This window comes from Bos grunniens, chromosome 21, assembly GCF_055505025.1.
Source record: "Bos grunniens cultivar Pamir isolate PY7600 chromosome 21, Bosgru_T2T1.0, whole genome shotgun sequence".
NCBI lineage: Eukaryota > Metazoa > Chordata > Mammalia > Artiodactyla > Bovidae > Bos > Bos grunniens.
Window position 1 is genome coordinate 3,871,577 of NC_141185.1, and position 27,311 is coordinate 3,898,887.

A 27,311-nucleotide genomic window follows, 5' to 3' on the forward strand; every position below is an offset into this window, starting at 1 on the left:
GTACAAGGGCTCGATCCCTGGTTAGGGAATTAGGATCCCAAGAGCCATGTGGTGCAGCCAAAAAAGAAAAAAGCAAAACACACACCAGGCAACCCTTCAAGCAAGGCTCATGGTGAGCACACCAGGGGCGTTGGGATGGAACTGCGAAGGGGCCCACCTCTCCGCCTGCCCCGCCGGGTCCGGGCGCTGCGAGGTGGAGGCCTTCTGTCGGCTCTTGAGTCCTGCACCCGCTCTGCTTCTGAGAGGGTCAGACAGGCTGCTGGCGCCATCCCCACCACACTCTTACATTGTGTCTTTCCTCAGCACCCTCCGTCTACCAAGCGAAACAGCGAGAGCAGACACAGCGCAAACCCTCCCTCACTCTCATTAACCCATCAACAGGGGTGCCCCCTCCCCGCCCCTCCTCGAGGGAAGGCCGGCTGTGCTCTCCTGCCCTCGCCACAGTCAGAGACAGAGCACAGAACTACAGAGCACAGAACTACCGTCCCTGTCCTCAGCGACACGGGAAAGCACCTCCTTCGAGCACCTTCGTGGGAGGGTCTAACTCAACTCGTACCAGGTTTCTCTCCGCACCTCTTCCCACCACGTGGGCGGTCCTGCAACTCTACTCTCTCCCCACTTCCCCTTCTTTCATGGCCTCACCTTAACCAAAAACGACACGTTACTGATCCCAGCTCTGGGAGGGCGCACATCTTGCTCACCACTCTTATTTCCTCACCTAAAAACGTGCTCAGGGGATGCTCAGCAAGTGTCTGCTATGTGCATTAGAGGCAAGATGCCCAGGACTCTGAAGACGGCCTGCATTGCCTGGAGGGGAACAAAGCTAAGATGGCGGGAGAGCCTGGTTATTAGGACACGGTTTTAACAGGGAGGCAAGAAGTAACGATCACTTCATCTGAAACAAGTCTCAAGAGCTCAAGGCATGCTAAGTGGTTCTGGTAACACGACGCCTCAGTGAAAGACCCAGGAGAGACTGCGACCCGCAAGCAGTGCAGGGCAGGCATCCAGTCCACACCCAGCCAGCCTGGGCCTCGATGCCCCTTGCGGACCCCCTCCCTCCCGGGGAGAGAGCGGGACTCAGGGGCTGCTGGCAGCCCAGGCTCCGTCCAAACAGAAGAAGCTTCCACACGGGTCATCTAATACAGAATATATTGAGTGTTTATAATAGATGCCATTTAGATACACAATGGCACCCCACTCCAGTACTCTTGCCTAGAAAATCCCACGGACGGAGGAGCCTGGTGGGCTGCAGTCCATGAGGTCGCTAAGAGTCAGACACAATTGAGCGACTTCACTTTCACTTTTCACTTTCATGCACTGGAGAAGGAAATGGCAACCCACTCCAGTGTTCTTGCCTGGAGAATCCCAGGGACGGGGGAGCCCGGTGGGCTGCTGTCTATGGGGTCACACAGAGTCGGACACAACTGAAGTGACTTAGCATAGCATAATTCAAAAATAGAATACATTTAATATACAGTAAAGCAGCATTTAAAGTCAATGGAGAAAGGGGAATATTCATCACACGATGTAGGGACTAATGATTTTTTAATCATTTTAGAAGACACAGTTATATCCCTACCCTGAGACATTAAAAAAAAAAAAAAAGGTTCCAGGAGGACTGCAAAACATCTTTTTTTTGATTTTTGAACAGAATTATCAAAGTGTTAGAAAAGACTAGAGATTTCTCTTTGCGATTCTGGGGTTTGGGAGGCCCTTCCATAGTAACTGAGAGTGGAAGTTAAGGAGAGAAAAAGACATTCCCTGATTTTCCTTAGTCTGGATGAGAGAAGCTTTAAAGGATTTACTGATCAGTATACACCTGCCAGGGGATAGTGAAGGACAGGGAGGCCTGGCGTGCTGCAGCCCATGGGGTTGCCAAGAGTCGGACACGACTTAGTGGCTGAACAACAGGCCTGTGATGGTTCTTCAGGTAGGCGTCTGGGGAGGAACCCAAACGGACCTCACAGCCCTAGGCGGACAACAGGCTGGTAAAGTCTGACCTTTAAGAGTTAACCAAAATAAAGGAAGCAAGTTGATCTCAACTTTGGATACAATAGATTATGAATTACACAAAGAACGTGACTTACATTTCTTTTCTTCCAAAGCACACACACTAATATAAGAAGAAACATATTTTAGGTCAATGAGCCTAGTCAATTTTGAAATATATAGCTTTAGGGGAAAAGAATCAGAAACTTAGAGAGTTCAATGGAAATCAGGATTTAAAATTTTATATTAAGCCACAAGGATTCCCTAGTTATCAAGGAGTAGATTTCAATGGAAATCAGGATTTAAAATTTTATATTAAGCCACAAGGATTCCCTAGTTATCAAGACAGATAAAATAACAATTCAAAAAAAATGCAACAGATAACTGGAGTTCAGCATTAAACATTAGAGTTTTAAAAATGGTATCACATGAAATGTTTCTAGATGGTACTGACTGAGGTCACAGCGGGACCTGCAAAGGACCTAGAAACGGGCTGGAGAGTCTGAGACTCAGACAGGGATTTGGGAGTCAAATGAAACCAACGGTGAACCCGCCAATCAGGGAGGACTGGCCTGACTCCGGCTTGGCCCACCACTATTTCACCTCCTCCCAATCATCAGCATTTTCCTGCCGATGTGTGGACCACACGCTTACTTCTGAATTATGCACGGGCACTGTTAAAGAGGGTAAGACAGTTAAGAAAAAAATGAAAGTTCTGACATTTCTACCCCACGTGGTGGCTGTGAGGAGCAGGTGAGTTAACACACGCAGGGCACAGCGGTCCTTCGAGTCCCCTCACTGTAGTCGATGTTCATTCCTCCAGGTGCCAGTACACATTTTTGAACAGGAGGATTTTTTTTGGTAGCAAATGTCATGTTAGGCTTAAACGTCTTAGCTTATTCTAAGCAAGTCAGAGTTCAGCTTGTAACCGAGGGTTGGGCACGCTGGTTAAACGGCAATTACTTACCATATGGACTACTTCTGGGTAAATAGGCTCTGTGATCACATTCCGATTATGGGTGATATATTCTACCATCTCACTTAAAGCAGCTCGTTTTACTTCCTTCCACTTTAGGTCACTTAGTGGATCGGAAACAAAGTCAAAGAGGACACAACACTGACGTAACTTCTGGATAAAAAGCTTCTCTTGATCAGCAGGAGGAACATCTGAAAAGGAGAAAGCAAAGTATTATCGATCGCAACAATGCTTAACCCAGAATTACTGTGACGCGCTTTTAAGTTTTCTACAACTTTTGAATCTCTATTGAGATTTGAGAAACAAGAGATGGGGTAGGAGTGAATAGAGATTATACATTCCTTAAAGACAATGAAAGGAAAAAATAAGCTAGTCGCTGCTCATATCATATGTTTCATATGACAAAGTTTCTATGTTTCTTAACTCTCTGAAGCCATGTCCAGAGTACTGTTCAAAATAAAATTCTAATTAAGTGCTTGCATTCAACAAACGTGACCCTGAAGCCGTACCAGATGCTGGCAGGATGCTGGGCAGTGGGACAGGAGGCAAACCACAGCTCCGGTGTGGGGTGAGGGGCACCAGGGCCCGCTGCACACGGCAGGTGAGCGGTCACAGGAGGGGTGCCCCCCGGGCCTGCTGTTGCTCTAGATTTACGGGGGAGGGCGTGGTGGCTGTCCCTCGGCCAGCTGGTAAGCAGCAAGGGCCATCGCTGTGGAGCTGCCCAAACACGCTGTTCCATGCACACAGTGGGGGTCTCCACCCACCCTGGTGCCCCGTATCCTCCGTCAGCGTGGGTGACGGTCAACACGTGTCACATACGACAACAGCAATGCAGAAACAGCGCAAACAATAGCGGTGTTACTGAGGGAGTGCTCGCCTGGGCCGGGGGTCGCACCGAAAGCTTTATACACATCACACATACTTTTCTCACGTAATCTTTACAATGACACAACAGAAACAAGATGCAGGCACGGAGGGTCAGTGTAGGACTGGGAAGTGATGGAGCTCTGTGCGACGTTCTGGGAGGTGTTGGAAAGCCCCGATCTGCCCGTGTGAGTGTGACAGCTTTCTGGGGTGAAGAGGAAATCGGTGGTGATATTAACAAACAGGATCTATTGACCCATTGACTGAAATGTGTCCAAGATCTGCCTGACACAGTGAACCAAGAGTTTCCACAAGATCACACTGGTGTTACACTATCAGTTAAGGGTAAAATAGCCATTCGGAGGGTGAAGCAGCCCACCAGGTCTTAATTTGATAAGGTGTACAGGAGCCTATTACTGTGGTTTCAGAGTCCACGCTGCAGAATCCTTCAAGAAACCTCTCACTGCTTACTTTTTGCTGTGGTATCAAAGAAAATGTCCATAACGATCTGAAAAGCCTACTGAAACGCTCCTCCCTTCCCAATCATGTGTCTTCCTGGAAGCATTGTTTTAACCCAAACACATGGCAACAGGCTGGATGCAGAGGCAGGCCGCAGAATCCAGCTCTCTCCTCGTAAGTCAGACATTAAAAAGACTTTCAAAATAGAAAATGATACCACCCTCTCTGGTTTAATTTTTAATGTGGTCAATATCAGTAGTTAAGCCTGCATAAACAGAAGCTCTCCACATAGTTCTGAGGGGCGTGAGAGGGTCCTGAGACCAAAGCTGTTGAAACCTCCGCCCCATAGAAGCCAGCACCGCAAGTGGGTGCCCTGGTGGCCCCGGCTTCCCTGCTTCCACTCTCCTCTCCTCGCATCAGCTCCCCCAACCCACCTCACCTCCCTTTCCTCCACCAGCTGCCCCTCCTGTTTGGAGTTCTCGCTTGGCCTGCTCACTTCCTGGTCAGACAGGACGCACTCCTGGTCGTCATTTAGCTCCTCCTGCCTTGAACGGTCAGCTCCCTCACTGGGCATTTCTTCCGCATCGGACTGCTTGCTGAGAGCAGGTGCCAGGTGGATGTCCCCTGGTTCTCGGTACCCTCCAGTGCCCAGTGTGGAACCCTGCAACTAGCAGGCACTCAGCACAGCCTCCCACTTCCTGGGAAGCTCCCCAAGCCCCCACACTGCACAGCTGGTCCAAGGAGTGAGGGCGTGCTGCCTGAAGGCTACTCAGGACTGAGGGACAGAACTATGACCACAGACATCCTGAGTCTAGGTGGCTGTTGAAACTTAGATGAGTAATAGTCACTACAATGTCTGGGTCTCTTTACAATCAAACATCCAGCCCTCTTCAATGAAACGCTTCATTTTCTTAATGACCTCTGAGCTTGACTTCAGTCCTTACTCAATTCCACACCTGCACTCACCCTCCACTTTGCCAGAAACACCTTGAATGAGCACATTTTGTAGTCACAGCTCGTGTACGTGGAAACTTTGGCTTTCTCACACTGTAGAGAACCGAGAAGCCTGTATTTACCCCTAAAAACTACGTGATGACTCAGCTGTCACCAGAACTCTGAAACAATCCTATTGCAATAAGAAGCAAGAGCAGAGTAAAATCTTTTTTCTTCATAAAATTTCTACCTATAAATATCCTTCTAAAAAAAACAAGAAAATCTCAACTTGCTGAAACTGTCAATTCTTCCAGGGTTCCAGATGGCTAAGGTGTTCAGTTCAGTCGCTCAGTCGTGTCCGACTCTTTGTGACCCCATGAACCGCAGCACGCCAGGCCTCCCTGTCCATCACCAACTCCCGGAGTTCACTCAGACTCACGTCCATCGAGTCAGTGATGCCATCCAACCATCTCATCCTCTGTCGTCCCCTTCTCCTCCTGCCTTCAATCTTTACAGTATTAAATATTTTTGTTTACAGTTTAAAGTTTGTGAGCAAAATCTCATGACCTCGTGTTTTAAAACCTCATTTGGCTACATTTACAACTTTATTGTTTTTTAAAAAAACTATATTAGACCAATCAAATCGAGTGAAAAATATTGCACCCACAGCCCCATCAGATATTTCCTTATGTTCACTGATTTATTTGGCTGCATCGGGTCTTTCCTTGGCAGGCGGGATCTTTTGCTGTGGTGCACGGGCTCTCTAGCTGTGGTGCCTGGGCTCAGTAGCTGTGGCACACGGGCTCAGTGGCTCCATGGCATATGGGATCTTAGTTCCCTGAGCCCTGACCAGAGATTGAACTCGTGTCCTCTGCACTGCAAGGCAAATTCTTAACCACTGGATCACCAGGTAAGTCCCTCCTGTGTTTTCTGAATGCAGGTTAATTTAGGTTCTTGTTGGTCACCATATTTTAAAAATCTTCAGTACTTTCTGCTGTGTTAATAGACTGTACCACTGGGGGATAAAAATGAGTGGAGGTGGTGGTGGGAGAATATGCTTTTTACCCTTGTGTACGTTGGGTCTCTACAGAATGAGTTATTTTTGTAATTGAAAAATAAACTCTCTAAAAACTATTATGTTAGCATCGCTAATCTTTTTTTAAAAAAAACTATTTATTTTTTAGTTGAAGGAATTACAGAAATTACAGAAATTACAGAAATTCTGCTTTACAGAATTTTGTTGTCTTCTGTCAAACATCAACATGAATCAGCCATAAAGCATTGCTAACCTTGAAAGGGGAAAAAAGGTATGACGGGTACAGCCCGTACCTGACCGGACTGTTCTGATTACCACGTAACGTGGATCAGACAGTAAAAGCTACCCGGGGCTGACACTGTCGGTGTATCACACTTCAGCGTTTGGTAGTCAAGACTGGTATTGACTCTCGAAGTAATAAACCACGACCCCGGATTTGACCCAATTTTTACAATTACTTCTATGAAGCAAAATAAAAAAAGAATGGATTTTGAATTCTGCCCATGACTGACAGTGGTTTACTTTAAACTGTTTATAGACGAGTTAACACTGACATTCTTGTTTTCAGACATATTAAAGAGCAACCTTGAGCCCCAAAGAGAGCATCAACTAAAAAGCACAATATGAGACAAACTGCTGTAGCCCGCGGGTTTGGCCGGGAGCCCCCGTGACAGGGGTCTGGATGGGCCCCAGGGCACCACCCGGAAGCCTGACAGTGTGCGGAGTAAGATCGCTGATCTAAGAGCAAGAGGAACACGGAAGGGGCACTTGCAGCACTGGCTGGAGAGCGTTCTTCGTGTTGAGCAACATTTCCTTTCATTATTATTTTTTTAAGTTAAGAGTGGTAACATTTCTCGCTACAAATAACATCACAGGTGCCTTGCATTTATGTTAATTTCTTCACCCCTCCCTCAGTTGTTTTCACTGATTTGCTAATGTGAACTTGGGATGCTTCCTGATTATTTCAAGGTAAATCCTTGATGATACCAGGAGCAAACCTGATGATACCCACACAAAACCTGCAGGAGGCAAGGAGCAGAGAAAAGACATTAACCCACAGCATCTGAAGAACGCATTACTCTTCGAAAAACATATTTCCTAAAGGGAAGCCTGTAATTAACAACTGATGCATAGGGGCGCTTAATGAGGGTCGCCGCCAGACTGGGGTGGCTTCGTGAGTGCCCCTGGCCCTTGGGTGAGGGAGGGCAGCATTCTCACCAGTGGCCCCAGGGCAAGCTCATAAGCAGTGGACACCCTCCTCTGACCGCTGACCCCCAAGATGCGGGTGAGCCCTGGGGCCTACCCAGGGTGATGACAGAAGTTCTACGTGTATTTTCTTTTACAAAGAACAGAAAAGTAAGAGGCACTAATATTTGACAGGAGCTGACGCACGCTGGAGGTGTGTGTTTAAGACTGCTCTGCTGCCAGGCAGGAGTGATCGGGAGCCTGGGGACCTCTGGCCAGGCAGTGAGGAGCCTCTCCAGGCCTTCCCAAGTGAATCCAACACAACACAATCCACAGGTGTTTACAGCATCTGTGCATCTCAATTATCGCAGGGCCGGACGGACATGACAACATGCTGTAACCGTCAAACTGTAGGACGGGACACAAAAAAGTTACACCACTGAACTGTCACTGTACCGGAAGGGGTGGCACGTGAACTCTGACTCTGAGTAGAAATATTATCAAAGGAAACAAAACAAAACAGGGAGGCCCACTTCCATATGACTCATCTCGGTGGTGACGAGAAACATTCCAAGAGGCCAAAAGGACCAACTTTGGCAGGACAGTCACAGAGAGGCAGGCCTTTTTAGCACGGAGATGATGGCTTTTCCCAAATAAACACAACCCCGATGAGGACCAGAGCCAGAGCTACACGAACTGCCAGCCCAGAGACGTCACTTTGAGAAGATGCTCCCGGAGGCACGGCCGTGAGGGTGGGAACCATTTCGCAGTCACTCATGTACTCCGTGCTAAGCAGATGCGGCAGGCTAGCTTTGAGAGACCCCCGTGCATCCCTCCCGGCCCCCAGCGCCCACCTTCCTGACAGTGTGGGGATGAGAGTCTACGAGCATGTGCCCATTCTGAGCCTGCAGACAAGAGGCAGTCCACACAAAATGGAAACACGTACAAACTCTCCAGAAGGAGAGAGCCAATCCTTCAGCCTGTCTTTCCAATACACTTATTCTGAGTACAAAGTGAGTGGGAATACGGCTGAATCCAATTACTACCAACTTGGAGTAAATCTGGGATTCGTCATTAATAGGCATTGAACTCCACTTACTCTTGGCAAGTACCCCCCACCAAGAAGAGTTCAGCGATACTGCTTTGATTTTGAAAGAGAGAATCCACACTCTGGTTTTTGAAGTGACTGTTTTCCCCACTGCCTCCTGCGTCTTCTGTCCTGAACCACGTGTCTGCAGACATGAGAGCCCTTCTGTTGCACCGTCACCTCCCCCATCGCAACACAGCAGAGCCTCACGACGGGCCTTATTACCTGTCAGACGACGCTCCTTCACCTTGCCCAGCTTTACATCTAGACCATGCATGGCCTTCAAATTCCCCAGATCAATTTGGCGAGAACAGAAGTCTTTGCAACATTGACTCTTTCAATCCACAAACAAGAAATATTTCTCCAATTACTCTTTTCCTTAAATGTCTTTCAATAAAAATTTTATACTCTTCTAAAAATACATTACGCATCATTTTTCAAGGTTTATTCTTAGGTATCTGTTATGTTCTGATGCTACTGTAAACTGTATCTTTAAAAAGACTCAAGAATTTTCTAACTGCTGATGTGGTTTAGAAGGAAAAAAAAAAAGATTTGGAATATGACTTTTGTAACCAGCTACCCTTTTGTGTGTATGAAAACAAATTTCCTGTATTTTTTAATTAATTAATTTTTAATTGGAGGATAATTGGTTTATAATATTGTGCTGGCTTCTGCCACACATCAACGTCAGTCAGCCACAGGTATAGACGTGTCCTCTCCCTCTTGAACCTCCCTCCCACCTCCCACCCCATCCCACCCCTCCAGGTGGTCCCAGCTCCTATCAACTCTAATGACGTCTCTGTGAGTCCTTGTGGATTTCTGTGGGTACCACCCTTTCATCTACGAGTACCGACACTGTTCTTTTTCTCGTCTGAGCAACGCTGCAAGGCAGCGGTGAGGGTGTCACCTTGGTCTCTCCATCGCCTCCGAGGGAAGCTCTCCCTAGCTCCCCAACCAGATAGACACTGGCGATAGGACTCTACAGATGACATTTAGCAGAAAAAGGAATTGTTCTATAGGTTTATGCGTGCATACTTAGTTCCGTCCAACTCTTTGCAATCCCACCTGCCAGGCCCCTCTGTCCATAGGATTTTCCAGGCAAGAATTCTGGAGTGGGTTGCCATTTCCTCCTCCAGGGCATCTGCCCGACCCAGGGATCGAATCCATCTCTCCTGTGTCTCCCTGCATTGGCAGGCAGATTCTTTACCACTGAGCCGCCTGGGAAGCCCCATTGATGGGTTCAGTGCCATCTCAATCCAATCCAACAGTGACTTCTGTGAACTGATAAGTGAATTCTAAAAGGTACATGGCAAAGCAAAGGGTCAGTACTCACCAAGACCCTCGGAGAAGAACAACAGGGTGGGTGGGGGGGGCTTGCTGTTTCAGAAACCTAGACTCACAGGGAAGTTTCATGAATGAAAACGGCCACCAAGAACAGGGCCCAGGACAGGCTTGTAGAGACGTGGATACTTGATTTACGACAGGACTGCATTACAGAACAGCGAAGAAAGATCAGTCTTTAAAAATACAGCTCTGGGAGAGGAAGGAAGGATAGAGAAAGAAGACATCGGATCATATTCTACGCAAAAATAACAAATAAGTTCCTGGAGGACTAGGACTTCAGTCTGAAAGATAAAACTCTAATGCTTTTAGAAAATAATACAAAAGAATATCCCATGTAGAGAAAGAAGTAGAGAAGGACTTCTTAAGACCTAAGGACTGCAATCATTACAGGACTGATGTAATGAACTATATAAAACTCAAACCTTTTTCTTCATCAAGACACTACAAAGAATGAAAAGACATGCCACAGAGTAGGAGGACTATTTGAATACATAAAGCCAATGAATTAACGTCTGGAATATGTAAGCATTTCCAATAAGTCAGTAAGAAATACGCAGAGTACCATGAGAAAACGAGGCAAAAATTTTAACCGGGCACTTCATGCTGCTGCTGCTGCTGCTAAGTCGCTTCAGTCGTGTCCGACTCTGTGCGACCCCAGAGACGGCAGCCCATCAGGCTCCCCCGTCCCTGGGGTTCTCCAGGCAAGAACACTGGAGTGGGTTGCCATTTCCTTCTCCAATGCATGAAAAGTGAAAGGGAAGTCGCTCAGTCGTGTTTGCAGCCCACCAGGCTGCTCCATTCATGGGATTTTCCAGGCAAGAGTACTGGAGTGGGGTGCCATTGCCTTCTCCGTATGCCCCAAAGGCTAACTGATCGCCACTCACTAGTGGCTAGAGCAATGCAAATGAAAAGCACAGTGAGGCACCATGAGACACGCCACAGACTGGCAGACAGTCTGTGGACACCCAGTGCTGGGAGCAGCCGTGTTGGGCTGGGCAGGGCTGCAGGGCCCGGCGTCACCAAGGACAGAGGTGGACAAATGCGTCTGCGAGCTGGGATGCACTGCTGGGAATTGTGTATGTTTTAAATACGTGTGTGCGCGTGCACATGTGTGTGTGCATGTGTGTGTATATATATACACACATATGTACGTTCATATAAACCTAATGGAATTCAGACACACGTGCACCACAACACGTGTCAAAGAATGTCCACAGCAGCACTAACAGCTTGAACCAGAAACAATCCAGTGTCCACCAGCAGTGGGCATTATATAATATTCTGAAGCTGTGGCGATGAATGAAATACAGCCACACACAACACAGATGTACCCTACGAAATCCGACTGAGGGAGAGAGGCAAGATGAAAAGGACTTACTCTGTGATTCCATTCATACGGAGGCTAGAAACAGGCGCCCCTGAGACCTGTGTGTGACCTCCGGGGGCTGGTGGGGGTGACGGTGGGGGTGCCGGTTACAGGAAGACTTGCTTCGCGATGACCCTTCACACTTTGCGCTTGTTGTGCACAAGTCTGAGAGTTACATCACAAACTGCAAAGGTTGCAGAATACACGCAGGTGGCAAAAAACGCCCGCAAGAACACTCAGGAGCACACGGCGAGCCGTGAGCCTCCGACCCTCCTCCCAAAGCCGAGTGCCCGGGGCCCCCAGAGCCGCCCGGCACACACTCCACACGCAGCATACACGGGCGTCTCCTACACAACAGCTTTAGAGGAACGAACACTGACGATCTCCAAACTAACCTTGATGGACACACACACAGACGATCCCAGCACATTTTCTAAGGTCCCTCCAGGCATTTCCGTTGAAGAATTTAAGCTCTGGATATGTGCTTTTTTTTTTTAATAAATTTTGAAAAAAATTACCAATCAAGATGCAATCTTAGTGACCTCTGATTTTTTCTAACTATATAAAGTGTCTCCCTGTTCCTCTCAAAGAAAGGATCAGTAATTATGACTTCAGATGCATAATGTAAAAACGGTGGCAGGATTTGTTCATCAGATCTAATGCACCTGGTATAAAGCAGAGCAGAGCAGGCCCCGGCCTTGAACACGTGGAGCCTGTATCACAAGGAGCTGATTTAAGGATGTATCCAGTACACACACGGTAGGCACTGTACCAGGCATGACAACAGAGAGATAAATTAAAGCATGCTACTTGATCTAAAAGAAAGCAACAACTAAAATGTGTGAGAACTGCAATGATGCATGAGGCAGGACGGGGCCTGGGGGTGGGGAGTGTGGTGCAGGGAAGGGTTTCCTGAGGCGCACTTGAACTTGGCCTTGGAGGGAGGGCAGAGCCACGGCAGCTCAAGGAGGCGAAGGTTCGCTGTGGAGGGGCCGGGCCCCGCTCAGCTGGAAGAAGATCCACAGGTGCTGTGCTGTGGTCGTGTCTGACTCTTTGCCACCCCGTGGGCTGTAGCTCACCAGGCTCCTCTGTCCATGGGATTCTCCAGGCAAGGATCCTAGAGTGGGCTGCCACGCCCTCCTCCAGGGGATCTTGTGGGCCCCAGGATCGAACCCGAGTCTCTTACATCTCCTGCCTTGGCAGGTGGGTTCTTTACCTCTAGCGCCACCTGCCCACCTCTCAAATCTGAGCTCAAAAAGACAGAACCTTACCCGAAGGCAATAGATTACACTTTATAAACCTAAATTAATCACAGTGGATCTTTAGCCATACATTTTCACAGAGGAGAAACTCTGTCTTGCTCACCACTTAATCCTTAGTATCTAGGACTGGCCAAGCACACAGCAGAACCTCAAATCATCTGCTGAATTTGAAAAAGTTGATCGGAAGGAAACAAATACGGGTAATTTAACTGAGCAGCATCATAATTTAAATCACATTTATATGAAAATAATGACACAGGTATCAGAGCAGAATGCAAAGTCCATATAAAACTTATGACAAAGTTCTTCAAAGAAGCTGCTCATGTGAGGCATTTCAGCACTCTAAACTCTCAGAGGTTTGCATTTTGACAGAGAAATCTGAGAAGTACTGCGAGTAGACAGATTTGAATCAGAGAGGGTTTTTAAGTGGATGATCGACATGAACACAGCCTGGAAGTAAGATCTCTTCAGAAGTGACACGGGGGCACTGAAATGAAGATGCAGGAGCAGCGGGGATCTACTAGGAGGGAGAAAGCAACAATCTATGAACCGACTTCTCAGTCTTCTCAAGAGGCATTCGTCACTCCGAGCATGGTTCCTCAGGGCGTCGGCCTGGCAGGGGTCATTTTTGGTAATAATTATCTCTTACTCCACAAATCCAAACTTCTGCAACTTGAAAGCCTGATAAATACACTGAATGAAACTCTCACTTCTCTGCAGACGATGCGATGAGACCAATTCTACGCGGATCCATGGTGCCTACGTGATTTTAAAGTTGAGTGAACCCTCCCTCTCCAGCAGTTCCTCACTTGGCTGATGAAGTTAAAAACCATCATCAACCTTGTTAAGTCTTTCTCAGTGTCACAGGGCAAGGGTCAAAGTTCATCTATTCTAATGTTTACACGTTCCACTTCAACAGCGAACAGACCAAGCTTCTCTTTCCATGTTCTCTTTTTTTCTCGGTGGTCCTTAAAACAAGGTTGGACTTACAATCAACAGCGTCTTAGATCTGATGGGACTTCACCACACACACTGAGCTGCGGGGTCAGATATTTCATGCAAATACAGCCCACAGGCTGCCGCTTCACGCTGTCTGTACCGCCTACACGAGGAGCTAGTGGCCCGCTGCTGGTGTGAAGGGGCCAGAGCGCCGGGCGCCGTCCACCTGCTGCTCAGAGAGAGCCAGCGCGGACGGCCAGCCCTGCATCCTGCCTCGCTGTGTAGAGCCGCCCTCCTCCGGTCCTGGGTGGCGTTCTGGGTGCCGCAAAGTGGAAACACCGCCCGCTCTATAATCTGGATGTAAATCTGGTTATGCAAGGATGCCAGCAGCTTCTACACCACCGCTTTCACTTTAAACATGTTTCGCTGGTGATAACTACGGCTCGAAATCCATTATGAATGCTCCCTTCGCAAACTCCAATCCTGTAGTTTATCAGCTGAGCCACACACATGCGTGAAGCTTACCTCCTCCCTCCCACAGGAAAAGACCTGCCCCCCCGGGGCCGAGTCCGGGCTGGAAGGTGGCTCAGGACAAGCGCACCTTGTGTAAATCCGACATCTGACTGGTTTCCTTGCCAACCTGGGTGCGCCTCCATCCAGCCTTGGAGACCCGGTTTCCCCACTGGTTTTCCTGCAGTTCTTCAGTCTTCTCTGTATTTACAGACAAAGCAGGTCCCATTCCCCTTACTCACTGACCTTCCACCGCTGACCCCCAGCCCACCATCCCTTTCTCATGAGACTACAGTGTAAACTTATAAGGCAGTGATTCTCATTTCAGAAAGCAACATCTGAAACCAAGGTCTAGTTCATCCCCGTGCTCTGCACCCTGGGAACTGGCAGCTTCGCAAGGGAGGCGGGGCGGGCAGAGGCTGAAGGAGGGTCAGACTGAGGTGAGACAACAGCCAGCAGAGACTGGTTTCCTCAGAAAAGCTCTTCATCAAGGCAAGTGATCTCAGGAGAGATGTCACATGGAGAAACAAACTGATTTCCAGCCTAGACCCTGCCGTAAAGAACACGGCGAAGTCACGACAGGATTCTAAGCCTGGAAAACCTTGAATGGACACACAGGAACGTTTAGGAATGTGCACCTCCCAGCGCAGGTGATGCATAAGAGGAAGTCAACAGATTTGGCTGAATTATAGCCTCAGCTCTTTTGACAGTGAAAGATTAAGTCAAACTCCTAGGAATAAAGAGATTCAGCCCCAAATTTGTTGACAAAGGCTTTCTTTCCTGCTTAAGGACTTAGTTCTAGAATGCCTCATCGGGGAACAAACAAGACACTCACCATGAGTACAAATTAGTAAACGCCCAACGTCTCTGGTCACGTTGCTTCCTCCCTCACTGAGGCTGGCGTTCCTGACGAAATATTATACAATACCACTGCGCCTGGCGACCAACAGCGCCAGCAACACAGCAGCTCTTATCTAAGGCACAAGGACAGGTTATCACTTCAGGAAAAGTAACTGCTTTTATTACATTTGACAAATAAGAGATGGCCAAACGAAGGCTGCAGAACATCTCATATCTTTACCAGTGGACAGAACCATGTGGAGTTGTGAGAAGGATATACTGAAAAAATAATAGAGGTTTTTCAGTTTTTATTCACATTCTCTACCCCCGTTCTCTGTGTCTCAGATAGATGAGTGATTCCTTCTGGACACAAGCTCCTTTAGGATGGACTGGGGGCTCTTCACGCACGTCTGGCCCAAGGCTGCGGCACGAAGGATCAGTGAAGGACACAGTCCGGTAAACCCCGAGGGGCTGTGTGCCCCGGGAGCCGGGGCCCGGAAGCAGTAAGGCGCCAGGACATCGGGGCCACGTGCACGCTGTGGGTCACCCTCCCCCGGCGGGGGGAAGCTGATGGAGATGGCGCTGGACCCCTCTGAGCCCTCACGGGAGCTGCCAGCCTCCTCATCTCCCGTGCCCACCGCCCCGTCCCTCGCGGTCTAGTATTAACTAATCAGCGCTAATATTTGCCTGTGCTGGGTTCTGGTCCTCAGCTCATAGCCTGTCAACTACTCCCTGCCCAGAGGCTGGTCCTGGTAAGGACGCCAGCATAAAGACGGAGGACAGCCCCCCATCTCCAAGGCTCAGCACACCCACGCTGAAGGTCGGGGGGTGCCCACGCCCCTCCAGGGATACAGAGCTGAAGCCTTCCCCAGGGGCTTCCCGACATCCCACACTGAACTTGGCCTCAACTGGGGAGGACCATGGAGGTAAAGAGGGGGCACAGCTGCTGTGCCCTCAGCAAATAAAAGGCATCTGACCCACGTGCCACAGAAACCAGAGGCGGGACAAGGACAAAGCCAAGGGTGCCGACACCCCTGCCAGGGTGGTCATCGCAGACTAAACCCTAATACAAAGATGCACCATCCAAGGGGCTGGCCCAAAGGTTCATCTGCCCTTGGAGAAAAACATGCCAACTCAATCGCCAGTGTTTTTGTTATTAGTTGAAACAGGAAACACTCTGTGTTCGGGTGTGTGCTGAAAGACACTCAGCTGCTCCTTTACTTCCTAGTTGACCCCAACCTGCAGGGCAAACCGAGACGATGCTTCTACTTGGTCCCCGTTTGCCTGACGTGCAGGGTCTGGTGACATGGAGAGCCTGCTGGTCTGAAGGGGGCTCTGCTTGGCTCCCACACGAGCTGCTCCTGGACCCAGGAAGAGGAGCCCGCCCTGCCTGTGGGCATGGCGAGGGGCAGAGCTGCAGGCGGTGCCAAGGGCAACAGGAGGAGCCCGAATCGAGCAGGCAGCTGTGATCTCAGTGTCTGGGGACAGGATGGGCACAGCCTCATGGGGAGGACGAGGCGCGCTGAGAACCAAGGTGGAAAGGGAGGACATGTGGGGGGGAATTTCAGTACCACCTGTTACTAACTTACTGACCTTGGGCAGAAGGCTGGACCCCTGTGGGCCTCGGTTTCCTCAACTGGGAAACGGGGGGTAACTAAGCAGTGGGGAGTGGGGGGCTGTGAACAGATGTGATGTGATGCAGTGATGTTTGAAACAGACCATGCCCTCAATACAGGGTGCTTGCTTCTGTCTCCCGTTAATCAGATGCAGTGGCTTGTTAGCGTCTATTACTCCATCCTGTTTATGCTCCTATCCTCAGAAAATGTCTGCTACGGAAGCAACGTTTTTCATCCTCTCCAGGCATTTCCGAGCAGGCCGCCAATGCCCTGCACTCAGCAGCAAGCCCGGCACCTAACAAAGGCCGGCTCTCAGGCTGTGGGTGTCTGGTTGTGCATAACACAATTACGTGGGTGCTCTGGCGAGCAAGGCACCGTGGCCACACGCGGCTGCCCCGGTCCCTGGAACAGCGCAGCGCGAGGGCAGCTACATAACTGCTGGCCAAGAGGGGCTGGATGGACCCCAAATCCAATTATGACCCGTGTGCCTGCTGGGTCACGGAGGAGCCAATCTCTCTGTTGAGTTCATGGACGTTTTGGACTATCAATTTGTGGTGTAACTGGATTTGGATGGGAAAATATCCTTGAAACTTGAAAGGTTTATAAGGGATGATGGTAGGGCTGGTTTTCTGGGGAGTAAGCCTGCTGCCTGAAGCTTACTCGGGTGAGGAGACAAGATGAACTGGAACGCAGAGGCAGACCAGGCCGGCAGGAGACACCGCTGTGCCCTGCGGTGGCCAGTCGCGCGATGTTTCTGGGCCGCGGTTTCTATATCTAAAAACTAAGGTTCTTTCAGGCTCAACGAGATTGTGTGAGACCGCTGGTCTCAGACACTGGGGTGCCGGCAGCAGTTTCCAGAGCAGGGAGATGAAACTACAACAGGTCTCTAGAAACAGTAACTCCTACACGGGCACCACAGGGAGGAGCACACACAAAACCAAGGGCTTGAACCTAGACGCGAAGCCTTTCTGCGCATGGCCGACCACCAGTCAACATGAATTACCCCAGCCAGACATTTAACGTTGAAATAGTACATTTAAATCAATTTACTCAGTTTAAATAGCATTTTGAAAAAGAACTATCTTCAAACCCTTGAGATAAAATCCTTGAAATATACCTTTCTGAAATAACAGAACAACTTGCTCACAGCGATGATAGAACTGGCTGTAAGCGGGTGTGTGATCCGAGAAGCAGCGGTTCTGGTCTCAGGCTGGCAGGTCAGAAGCCCAGGAGGGAAGCCCTCGCCTGTGGCTGTGGTCAGGTCTGGCGGCCGCTCTCTCTCTGCCGGCAGGTTGGGGGACTTCCAGACCCAGGTCTCTGCCTGCAGCTTAGCTGAAACCCCGTTCAGCTTCCTCGCCTCAACTCTGTAGAGCATTTCAGATTTTATTCTATTTCTTTTACTGGAGGTCTAATCTTATTTATTTTTGCTTGGGGCCTGAAGAATTTCCTTCACCAATTTTGAAAATTTAGTTTACTATTGTATTTCATTTTGCTGGTTCTCCACACTGTCTTCACTTCACATCCTAGAGTGTGAAGTCAAGTGGTCCTTAGGAAGCATCACTACGAACAAAGCTAGTGGAGGTGATGGAATCCCAGCTGAGCTATTTCACATTCTAAGAGACGACGCTGTTAAAGTGCTGTGTTCAGTACACCAGCAAATTTGGAAAACTCAGCAGTGGCCACAGGACGGAAAAGGTCAGTTTTCATTTTAGTCCCAAAGAAGAGCAGTGCTAAAGGATGTTCTAACTACCACACAAATGCACTCATCTCACATGCTAGCAAAGTAACGCTCAAAATTCTTCAAGCTAGACCTCAGCAGTACATGAACCGAAAACTTCCAGATGTACAAGCTGGGTTTAGAAAAGGCAGAGGAACCAGAGATCAAACTGCCAACATTCGTTGGATCACAGAGAAAGCAAGGGAATTCCAGAGAAACATGTACTTCTGCTTCATTGACTACGCTAAATCCTTTGACTGTGTGGATCACAACAAACTGTGGAAAATTCTTAAAAGAGATGGGAATAACAGAACATCTTACCTGTCTCCTGAGAAACCTGTAGGCAGGTCAAGAAGCAACAGTTAGAACAAGACAAGGAACCATGGACTGGTTCAAAGTTGGGAAAGGAGTATGACAAGGCTGTATATTGTTTACTTGCTTATTTAACTTCTATGCAGAGTACACCATACGAAATGCCAGGCTTTATAAATCTCAAGCTGGTATCTAGATTGCCAGGAGAAATATCAACAACCTCAGATACACAGATGATACCACCCTAATGGCAGAAAGCAAAGAGGAACTAAAGAGCTTCTTGATGAGGGTGAAAGAAGAGAGTGAAAGGCTGGCTTAAAACTCAACACTGAAAAAACTAACATCATGGCATACAGTCCCGTCACTTCACGGCATACAGAAGGTGAAAAAGTGGGAGGAGTAACAGATTTTATCTTCTTGGGCTCTAAAACCACCATGGGCCGTGACTGCAGCCATGAAATGAAAGATGTTTGCTCCTCGGAAGGAAAGCTAGTAGTAGTTGTTCAGTCACCTAGTTTTTTCTGACTGTTTGCGACTCGATGGACTGCAGCACGCCAGGCCTCCCTGTCCCTCACCATCTCCCCAAGTTTGCCCAAGTTCATGTCTGTTGCATCAGTGATGCCATCCAGCCAGCTATCTCATCCTCTGACGCCCTCTTCTCCTTCTGCCCTCAAACTTTCCCAGCATCAGGGAGTTTTCCAATGAGTCAGCTGTTCGCATTAGGTGACCAAAACACTGGAGCTTCAGCTTCAGCATCAGTCCTTCCAACGCGTATTCAGGGTTGATCTCCCTTAAGATTGACTGGTTTGATCTCTGTGCTGTCCGGGGACTCTCACAAGTCTCATCCAGCACCACAGTTTTAAAGGCATCAACTCTTTGGCGTTCTGCCTTCTTTACAGTCTGGTGTTCACAACCGTACGTGATCCCTGGGAAGACCACAGCCTTCACTGTAAGGACCTGTGTTGGCAGAGTAACGTCTCTGCTTTTCAGCACACTGTCTAGGTTTGTCATAGCCTTCCTGCCAAGAAGCAGTCGCCTTCTGGTTTCATGGCTGCAGAGTTAAAGAGCTGGCTTAAAACTAAATACTAAAAATACTAAGGTCATGGCATCCAGCCCCATTACTTCATGGCAAATAGAAGGGGAAAAGGGGAAAGCAGTGGCAGACTTCCTCTTCCTGGGCTCTAAAATCACTGTGGATAGTGACTGCGGCCATGAAATCAGATGACAAAGCTAGACAGCATATTAAAAAGCAGAGATATCACTTTGCCAACAAAAGTGCATATACTCAAAGCTATGGTTTTCCCAGTAGTCATGTATGGATGTGAGAGTTGGGACCATAAGGAAGGCTGAGTGCCAAAGAATTGATGCTTTCGAATTGTGGTGCTGGAGAAGACTCTTCAGAGTCCTTTGGACTCCAAGGAGATCAAACCAGTCCATCCTAAAGGAAATCAACCCTGAATATTCATTGCAAGGACTGCTGCTGAAGTTGAAGCTCCAATACTTTGGCCATCTGAGGCAAAGAGCTGACTCATTGGAAAAGACTCTAATTCTGGGAAAGACTGAAGGCAGAAGGAGAAGGGGGCGGCAGAGGATGAGACAGTTAGCATCATCGACTCAATAGACATGAATTTGAGCAAACTCTGGGAGATCGTGAAGGACAGCGGAGCCTGGTGTGCTGCAGTCTGCGGGGTCACAAAGTTGCTATTCCACTGAGCGACTGAATAGCAAGGACATCTTCACTTTTATCTCTTTTAAAGACTTCTGATAGCTAACCATCCCTGAGTACTTACTATGTGCCAGGCATTATTTTAACTCTTCTAAGCCCAGGAATCGAGTTACACAAAGAAACAGATCCACACAGAGGTTAAGGTGACAAAGCTCAGAAGTGACAGGGCTGGCATCGAGTCTAGGCGGTGTGGCTTCAGAGCCTCTGCAGGGGACAGTTCTGGCCACTCTGGTGCCATCCACTGGCCAGGAGCCCTTTCAACCCTCCAGGCTGGTCCCCACGTGCTGCCCGCTTCTTACGGGAAGAAACCCTCCCAGGCTGGTCTCCACGCGCTGCCCGCTTCTTATGGGAAGAAAACCTCCGGGCTGGTCTCCACGTGCTGCCCGCTTCTTATGGGAAGAAGCGTGGCGCTGCTACTCCCGGGCAAGATAAAGACCGGGACTGTCCCCCAGTCTCTGTGAACCTTAATCAAACGTTAACAAAATTATTATTTCTAGGATCTTAAAATCGCCTCCAAAAAAAAAAAAAATCTGTGAATTAAAATCAGCGGTGCCTAATATAAATAACTCTGACACGGGCCAAGTTCCCCGTTAGCTCGTATCCTATATGAGAGGGCGGCCTGGACAAAGGAACCCTTTCAACAGATCATCAGATGGCTGGGATTTTGCCTGAAGTCCTGGGTTTCATCTAATAACACCACCATCCAACTAAAGATCCAAACCGTCCACTTTTCCTTCTATGGATTCTCTCGGATGCTCAGCGGACTGCGAAACATGCCCCACGCTGGCAGCCATGGAGGGCACACAGCCTTCAGCTCCGAGGTGGGATCTCATCCACCAGCTCTCGGCCCAGGCCCACCTCTCAGGCATCCCAACCCGACAACCCTCTTCTCCCCACAGAACACCGCTGTTTTGGCGTCTGCCAGACAGGCTGCCTCAGACGGCCACGGCCTCAACCGAACGGTTCCGGGCCATCGTCAGAGACTAGAGACAGAGGCGCCTCCGCCCCTCGCCGTGAGTGTGCTGCGAACAGACCCCTAAAGGAAAAGGCTTCTCCAGGGAACTGGGAAGAAAGGGAAGCAGAACAGAAGGCCCTGCCAGACCTTCTAACCTTCCTCTGAGGCTTCTTTTTTAATCATCACATGCTCCCGAGTGAGCTGTATTTAAGGAAGTGATTTTCCAAAATTCAAGGACTTTTTCCTCGTAGGTTTTCGGAAGAGTCATCTTGGGAGAGGAGAGGGTAGTCGTAGTCAATTAGAGGATTGATTTCTGATTCCTCCCAGGTTATATAGTCACTGCTCTAGTCTCCAATCAGATTCCTGATAAGACCAAACTGATATCTTACCACGTAAACCCTTTCTACAATGCCCCCAAGCAACTTGACAGCCCTCAGACATTAAGCAAGCATCACATGACCTCGTGGTTTAAGAGACTTGGATGTCAGGACTGGCAATGATGCTGAGGTTTTACCTACAAGACGCTGGGTGTGGGAAGAGAATTTCCCCTGGAATCACCCCCTGACCTTGAGAGGGAAATGCTTTCTCAGGTCAATTACTGGTGGCCTGTGGGGTGTCAACAGCCACACTTTGATGTTAATCAAGGGATCACTTAATGTCACACTTTTTCTTCCTCTCCTTTTTCTGAGAAGACTATTTTTGGCCCAGCTTGAAAAGACCACTTACTCCTGAAACTGGCCTTGGTCTCACTGTCCCCACCTCTAACCTCACACCCAACCTCCAGGACCTCAGCGCGGAAGACAGGCTGGTCGGACGCAGACGGGGCTCTCCCTTCCCGGAGACAGGCTTCGAGGGGCACGTCAGCCACTGCTCTCCGGCCAGACTCACAAGGTGACCCTTGGTCTGTGACAAACTGCCAGGGCCACACCGGACTTGGTCGGTCAGAGAAACAGACCACTTCGGATTCAGTGAAGGTGGGAAGCCCAAACCAAAGCGCTCTGAGGCACATTAGAGAGAAAACGTAAAACATATTTACGGCGCTCTCGTGACTCCGGCAGTGTACTGACACACAAGTGCCACCCGATCCCAGGACAAATTGATGAGAAGGCTCGTTCGGCACGGTCACGTGCCCTGATGGCTGGCCGGGAGAGACAGAACTCAAACCCAGGGCCTCTAACTCCACCACATGGCGTCCTCTCGAAAGAAACCAAATGAACAAAAGTGGGGGCGAAACGATCATGGCCAGAAGTGAAGGCAAAATCAGGACCAGTTACCCACGGCGGTAGTGCCTAAGGAACCATCACACCACACAATTAGTCGTCGTAGGCAACTTTCCGATCTGTGACAGTTTGTGCCCAACTTCGAGAGTTGAGGGATCTCCCCGCTGACCCCAAGCAGCTCCGTCTTAAAACATCTGCTCTGGTCATGACAGGCTGGCCGGGACCCCCAGGCATCAGCGGGGCTGAGCGTCTCTCGGGCCGGTGAGGACGCCACAGCAGTCCCAGGGTCGGCCCGAGGGGCAGACCCGGGTGGCTGGTTTCTCTCACGCCCGTCCCCTGCTCCCCCGCAGCCTGGGCCGAGAGCAGATGTGAGCCCAGCGTGAGGTTCTGGCCAGGCCAAACCTTCTCTCCTGAAAAGTGAAGTACCAGTACTCCGCTTTCACTAGCTGGGGGTCTGAATTTGGAAACGAGGGAAGAACCGGGCAGATCTGATCGCAGTGGCTGCAAACATGCCTGGTTTTAGCGCGTCCCACACTCTGTGCTGGGGCTCACACCCTCGTCGCACTGAAAGTAGAACCCACAACTACTCCTTGAGAGAGAGGGTTATCATTCCCAATGTACAGATGAGCAAACAGTTCCTCAGCAGGTTAAGTGACTCGCTCGAGCTACACCAGCAAGCATAGAGAGACACAGAGAAGTCACCCAGTGAATGAGGGTGCAAAGGGGCACTGAGGGTGAGGTGAGGAGGGGGAGGAAGACAGCACGGAAGGCCAGAGTGTGGCCGCAAGTGGCCGGACGGCTGTGAGCCTGGCCCTCCCCTGAGGGCTACTGGGACCCAGACCCCTCCGTCTCCGAGTCCAGCGCCACCAGGCTCCTGTGCTTGGAAGCAGACAGGAGACTGCGGGGCTCTTTCGAACAGTCTTCCTTGGATGAACTCAGTGGGCCTATCCCAGGGTTTCCGTGCTTCAGGCATCCCCAAACACCTCAATTTCAGCCACATCTGTGCACAGTCGTGCTACTGCTTACTTGGTGTTTTTGTTTAAGTGGACACACTTTTTACTAGGCCTTGTCCTACACAACAATACTCTAAGAAATTGTGGATTTGACATGCTAATTACATACTTTTACATCAATATACAATGCTTAAAGTGAAAGTCGCTCAGTTGTGTCTGACTCTTTGCGAGCCCATGGACTATACAGTCCATGGAACTCTCCAGGCCAGAATACTGGAGTGGGCAGCTGTTCCCTTCTCCAGGGCATCTTCCCAACCCAGGGATCGAACCCAGGTCTCCTGCATTGCAGGCGGATTCTTTACCAGCTGAGCCCCAAGGGAAGCCCATATAATGTTTAAAATAATGTTCAATTCTGAACCACTTAAAACCATCTCTCGTGCGACCAGCAGCGTGTACCGACCATTTCTGGAAGCACCTTGGGTTACCCCAGTGTGTAAAGAACAGAACAAAACTCTTCTTTCACCAAGTTCATGCTTTTCTTTGTTGACTCTTACTACCCAGCAAAGGGCATACTTTGGAGTCCTGAATGAGAAGCAAGATCATTGAACCCCTCTCGTACATTCTGTTTCTCTCACTGAGGGAACAATTGCTCTCAGCCTCTGCTGACCCTCTGCCAGTCTCCGGGTCTATAAATATAAGACTATTTAGGAACCCTGTGTCAGAATCTCTCCATCACTCCCAGGCAGTCAATTAGTTCTTTCAGGTTTTGCCTTCAAATCTCCGTCATAGTACTGCTGCCAAAACAAGAACGTCTTCAGACAAACTAAACTCAGCTTTAACCAGTGTAAATAACAGATGAATTCTTTTACTTATTTCAGGAATAAACTACAATAAGGTGGCCATGTCCCACCTCACAAATCACACAGGAAGGTAAGCACCTTCTTTTGTGCATTTTGCAATTGTTTTAGTTATAAACTAGAAGCCAGCTTAAAAAGATGCTATGCCCATTGGACCATTAGTAGCATGAATTTTTTTTTTCTGAAACTATGCTAAACAGCTCGATTCAAAGGTTGAACTGACCCTCCAAACTGGTTTCTAATACACTTTTTTCTTTAATACACTGTTGTATATATTCTAATACTTTAGGCCTCACCGAATTCTTTTTTGGAAGTAGCTAAAATAATAAAATGTCCTAGGTAAGCATGCAAGCACGTCTTATACATTAAGCTATCACAAACACCAACAAGAAGGCTCATATTTCATTTGTTGTAAAACAAGACAAATCACCAAAGCTGAGCAAGGCTTTGGTGCTTAAAACCGCCTCTCGTTGCTACCAGCGGTGTGTGCCAACCACATCTGGAAGCACCTGGGGCTACCCCAGCATGTAAAAAACAAAACCAAACCCCTTCCTGCGGGCCGCTCGCCCTGCACGGCTGCCACATCTGCCCACCGCAGGGCTTCCAGGTGGCACCTGGGCTGTTTGCATTCTTCGCCTGGTGTGACACAAAAGTGCTCAGAAAGGTGCCGGATGAACACACTTACAAGAAGCCTCCAGCAGGGCCCAGGCCCAGCCCCCACCCCTCACCGGCACCCGGGCACGTCTTCGCCTTCCTGCAGTTCCCTCTGCCGCATACCCCACACCATCCCGACCGCTGCAAGTCCAGCCAGTGGGCAGGCGCCCCCTTGGAACCTCACTGAGCCTCCCTTCATCCTCTCCCCCTGCAGCCCCACAGCCGCTTTCCTCCAACCTTCTCCACAGATACATGGTTCTCTTCTGGTCATCCCCAGTCCACGGGCTCCCTGAGGGCGGGCCCTCTTGCTTATCTGTGTTTTCCCTGCTTTCTGAACTTGAAAGCCCATTCGTACCTTTCAACTCAAGGACCTGACACAGGGGCTAGAATTTGACCCAACTTGACAGAAACCATGTGTCTCTTTGGATACCATAACAGAGTTATACTAAACCTTACCCAAATATCTTTGCTAGAGGAGACCCATTTCACGTACGCCTAGCACAACACAGAGCCCGCACTGCGTTCCTTTCCAGGCCCAGGAGCCCTGGGAAGCTCCGGTGAACTTCTGGCTGCTCTGACTTACACAGGTCTGGGCAAACCCTCAGCAATCGTCGGCCTCAAAGCAGTACCGAATTGGGACAGAGCCTCCAAAGCCACAGCTGAGAACCTGTTACAGTTCCGAGGTGGGTCATCCTTACGGGCGATACGCTGGTCTCAGGATCCGAGGGAGCAGCGTATAGCTCACAAATCCTCTGCGATTCCACTTGGGAGAACGGAAGGTTTCACTCATGTAAAATGTTAGAGGGGCTACAAAGGTTAACTGGCGATGGGGACCAGAATTAACGGATTAAGACGTTGCCTCCCTCCTGTGGACAGCAGCCAGCTGAGCCTCGGAGAACGAGCGGGAGAGAAGAGGCACCGTGATGGCTCACACTGCAGGTTCCCACCGAGTCAGGACACAGAGGCTGCCTGCCTCAATGGCAGGCCTGAACGAAGCAGGTGTTTTCTTTACAAAAGCAGAACTCTTTTTTACGGAATGATACAGAATCTGAGATTCAGATGGCACCCTGCATGCCCTTGTTTCGGTTCTGGCTCTTAACAGACAAGAACACGGAGCAATCAGCTGTGGCAGCTGAGGACAAAATAGAAATGACTTCAGAAACTTCTTTTTTTTTTTTTTGGTCACTATGGACGCTAAACAGTTTCCAGTACAACTTCAACGCCGCAAAGCAGAAAACAATGCTGACAAGAACCACGAAACAACAGGGGGACTGAGTTGCCAGCAGCCTGTGAGGAAGCGCGACTGGAAGGCACCGGCTAAGGGCGACTGGGGAGCGGACTGCCGCGGAGCCATGTCTGAATCCCTCCCTCCAAGACCTATGTGCTTGGGACTGCCCTGCCGTGAGCAGGCTTGAGGCACGGAAAACCATTTAAACACTGCCAAAACTCAACACACTTACAAACATAAAGTCAAAGTTAAGAGGAAAAAATCACCTTCCTAAAAAAAAAAAATCCACCTTATGGACACCTGACTAGGGATCCTGAACTCTGTTACTTCAGAAAACTAAGAAACCTGAACAGTGGTGAGTGTTCCCGCCCCCCCAGAACCCCAAGTCCAGGGTGGCTCAACCCCAGCGCCTCGGTGGGCGTTCTGTGGATTTCCTTCTGGAAGCAGCAAGGAAAGAAAGTCTAACAACAACAATGCTGTGCTTGGAATTTGTAACAAGGGTTCACTTAAAAATAACGTAGGATCTTTTCTCTCCTTTCTTTTTTGGGGGCAGAGGAGGACAAATTTCATGTTCCCCTTTCAGGGGTTACAAGACAGGACGTCACGGACCGTCTCCAGCCTGGTGGCTGGCGTCCCAGTAAACGCCAGGGCAGAGCCGCTGACAGAGCAGCAGGAGAAACTTTATTCCGCTTTCTTCTGATGGCGAGTCCAAAACTTCAACTTTCCAGGGTGAAAGGTTGTAAAAAGCAGGTGGATGTACATTGTGAGATGAGACTAAAGTATATCTTTGAGTTTCAGTGGAGTCTTAAAACCAACTTTTTTGCTGTCCCAAAGCAGAAAGTCTGTTGATCTGGTTAGCTTCTAATGATAATGCTTAAAGACACAAATTAATAATATATACCAGCGTGTGTAAGCACACATCCTGTGCTCACCTGGATTCATATAACCCTGACACACCCCCCTCCCACCTTCCGGCTCATATATAATTACAACATTGAATAAAACGACTTTAAAAAAAAACGAGGAGAAATTCACATAACCTACAATTAACAATTTTAAAGTACATAGTTCAGTGGCATTTAGTGCATTCAAGCGTTGTGCAATCACCCCTCTCTGGTTTCAAGACTTCTTCATCACCCTAGAAGAACACTCTCCCCCCGCCCCTGGCCACCACTAACCTTTCTGTCTCCGTGGATTTGCCTATTCTGGAAATATAAAGGAAATAAAAAAATGGGCTTTTAAGTTACATAAACTGTCTGAAATATTATGTGGTAATTCCGAAT

At 49.0% G+C, this 27,311-nt stretch overlaps 1 protein-coding gene across 36 annotated transcripts in view; it reads right to left on the reverse strand.

The window, feature by feature from the left end:
- The window catches only part of PPP2R5C (protein phosphatase 2 regulatory subunit B'gamma), a 140,430-nt gene that overhangs the window by 53,266 nt on the left and 59,853 nt on the right, over window positions 1-27,311 (reverse strand). For all 36 annotated transcript variants that reach the window (XM_086362929.1, XM_086362922.1, XM_086362931.1 and 33 more), the window contains one exon: window positions 2,957-3,156. In XM_086362929.1, the coding sequence (XP_086219055.1) occupies window positions 2,957-3,025 (69 nt within the window). In that variant the 5' untranslated portion in view covers window positions 3,026-3,156. The remainder of the gene's footprint in view (window positions 1-2,956; window positions 3,157-27,311) is intronic.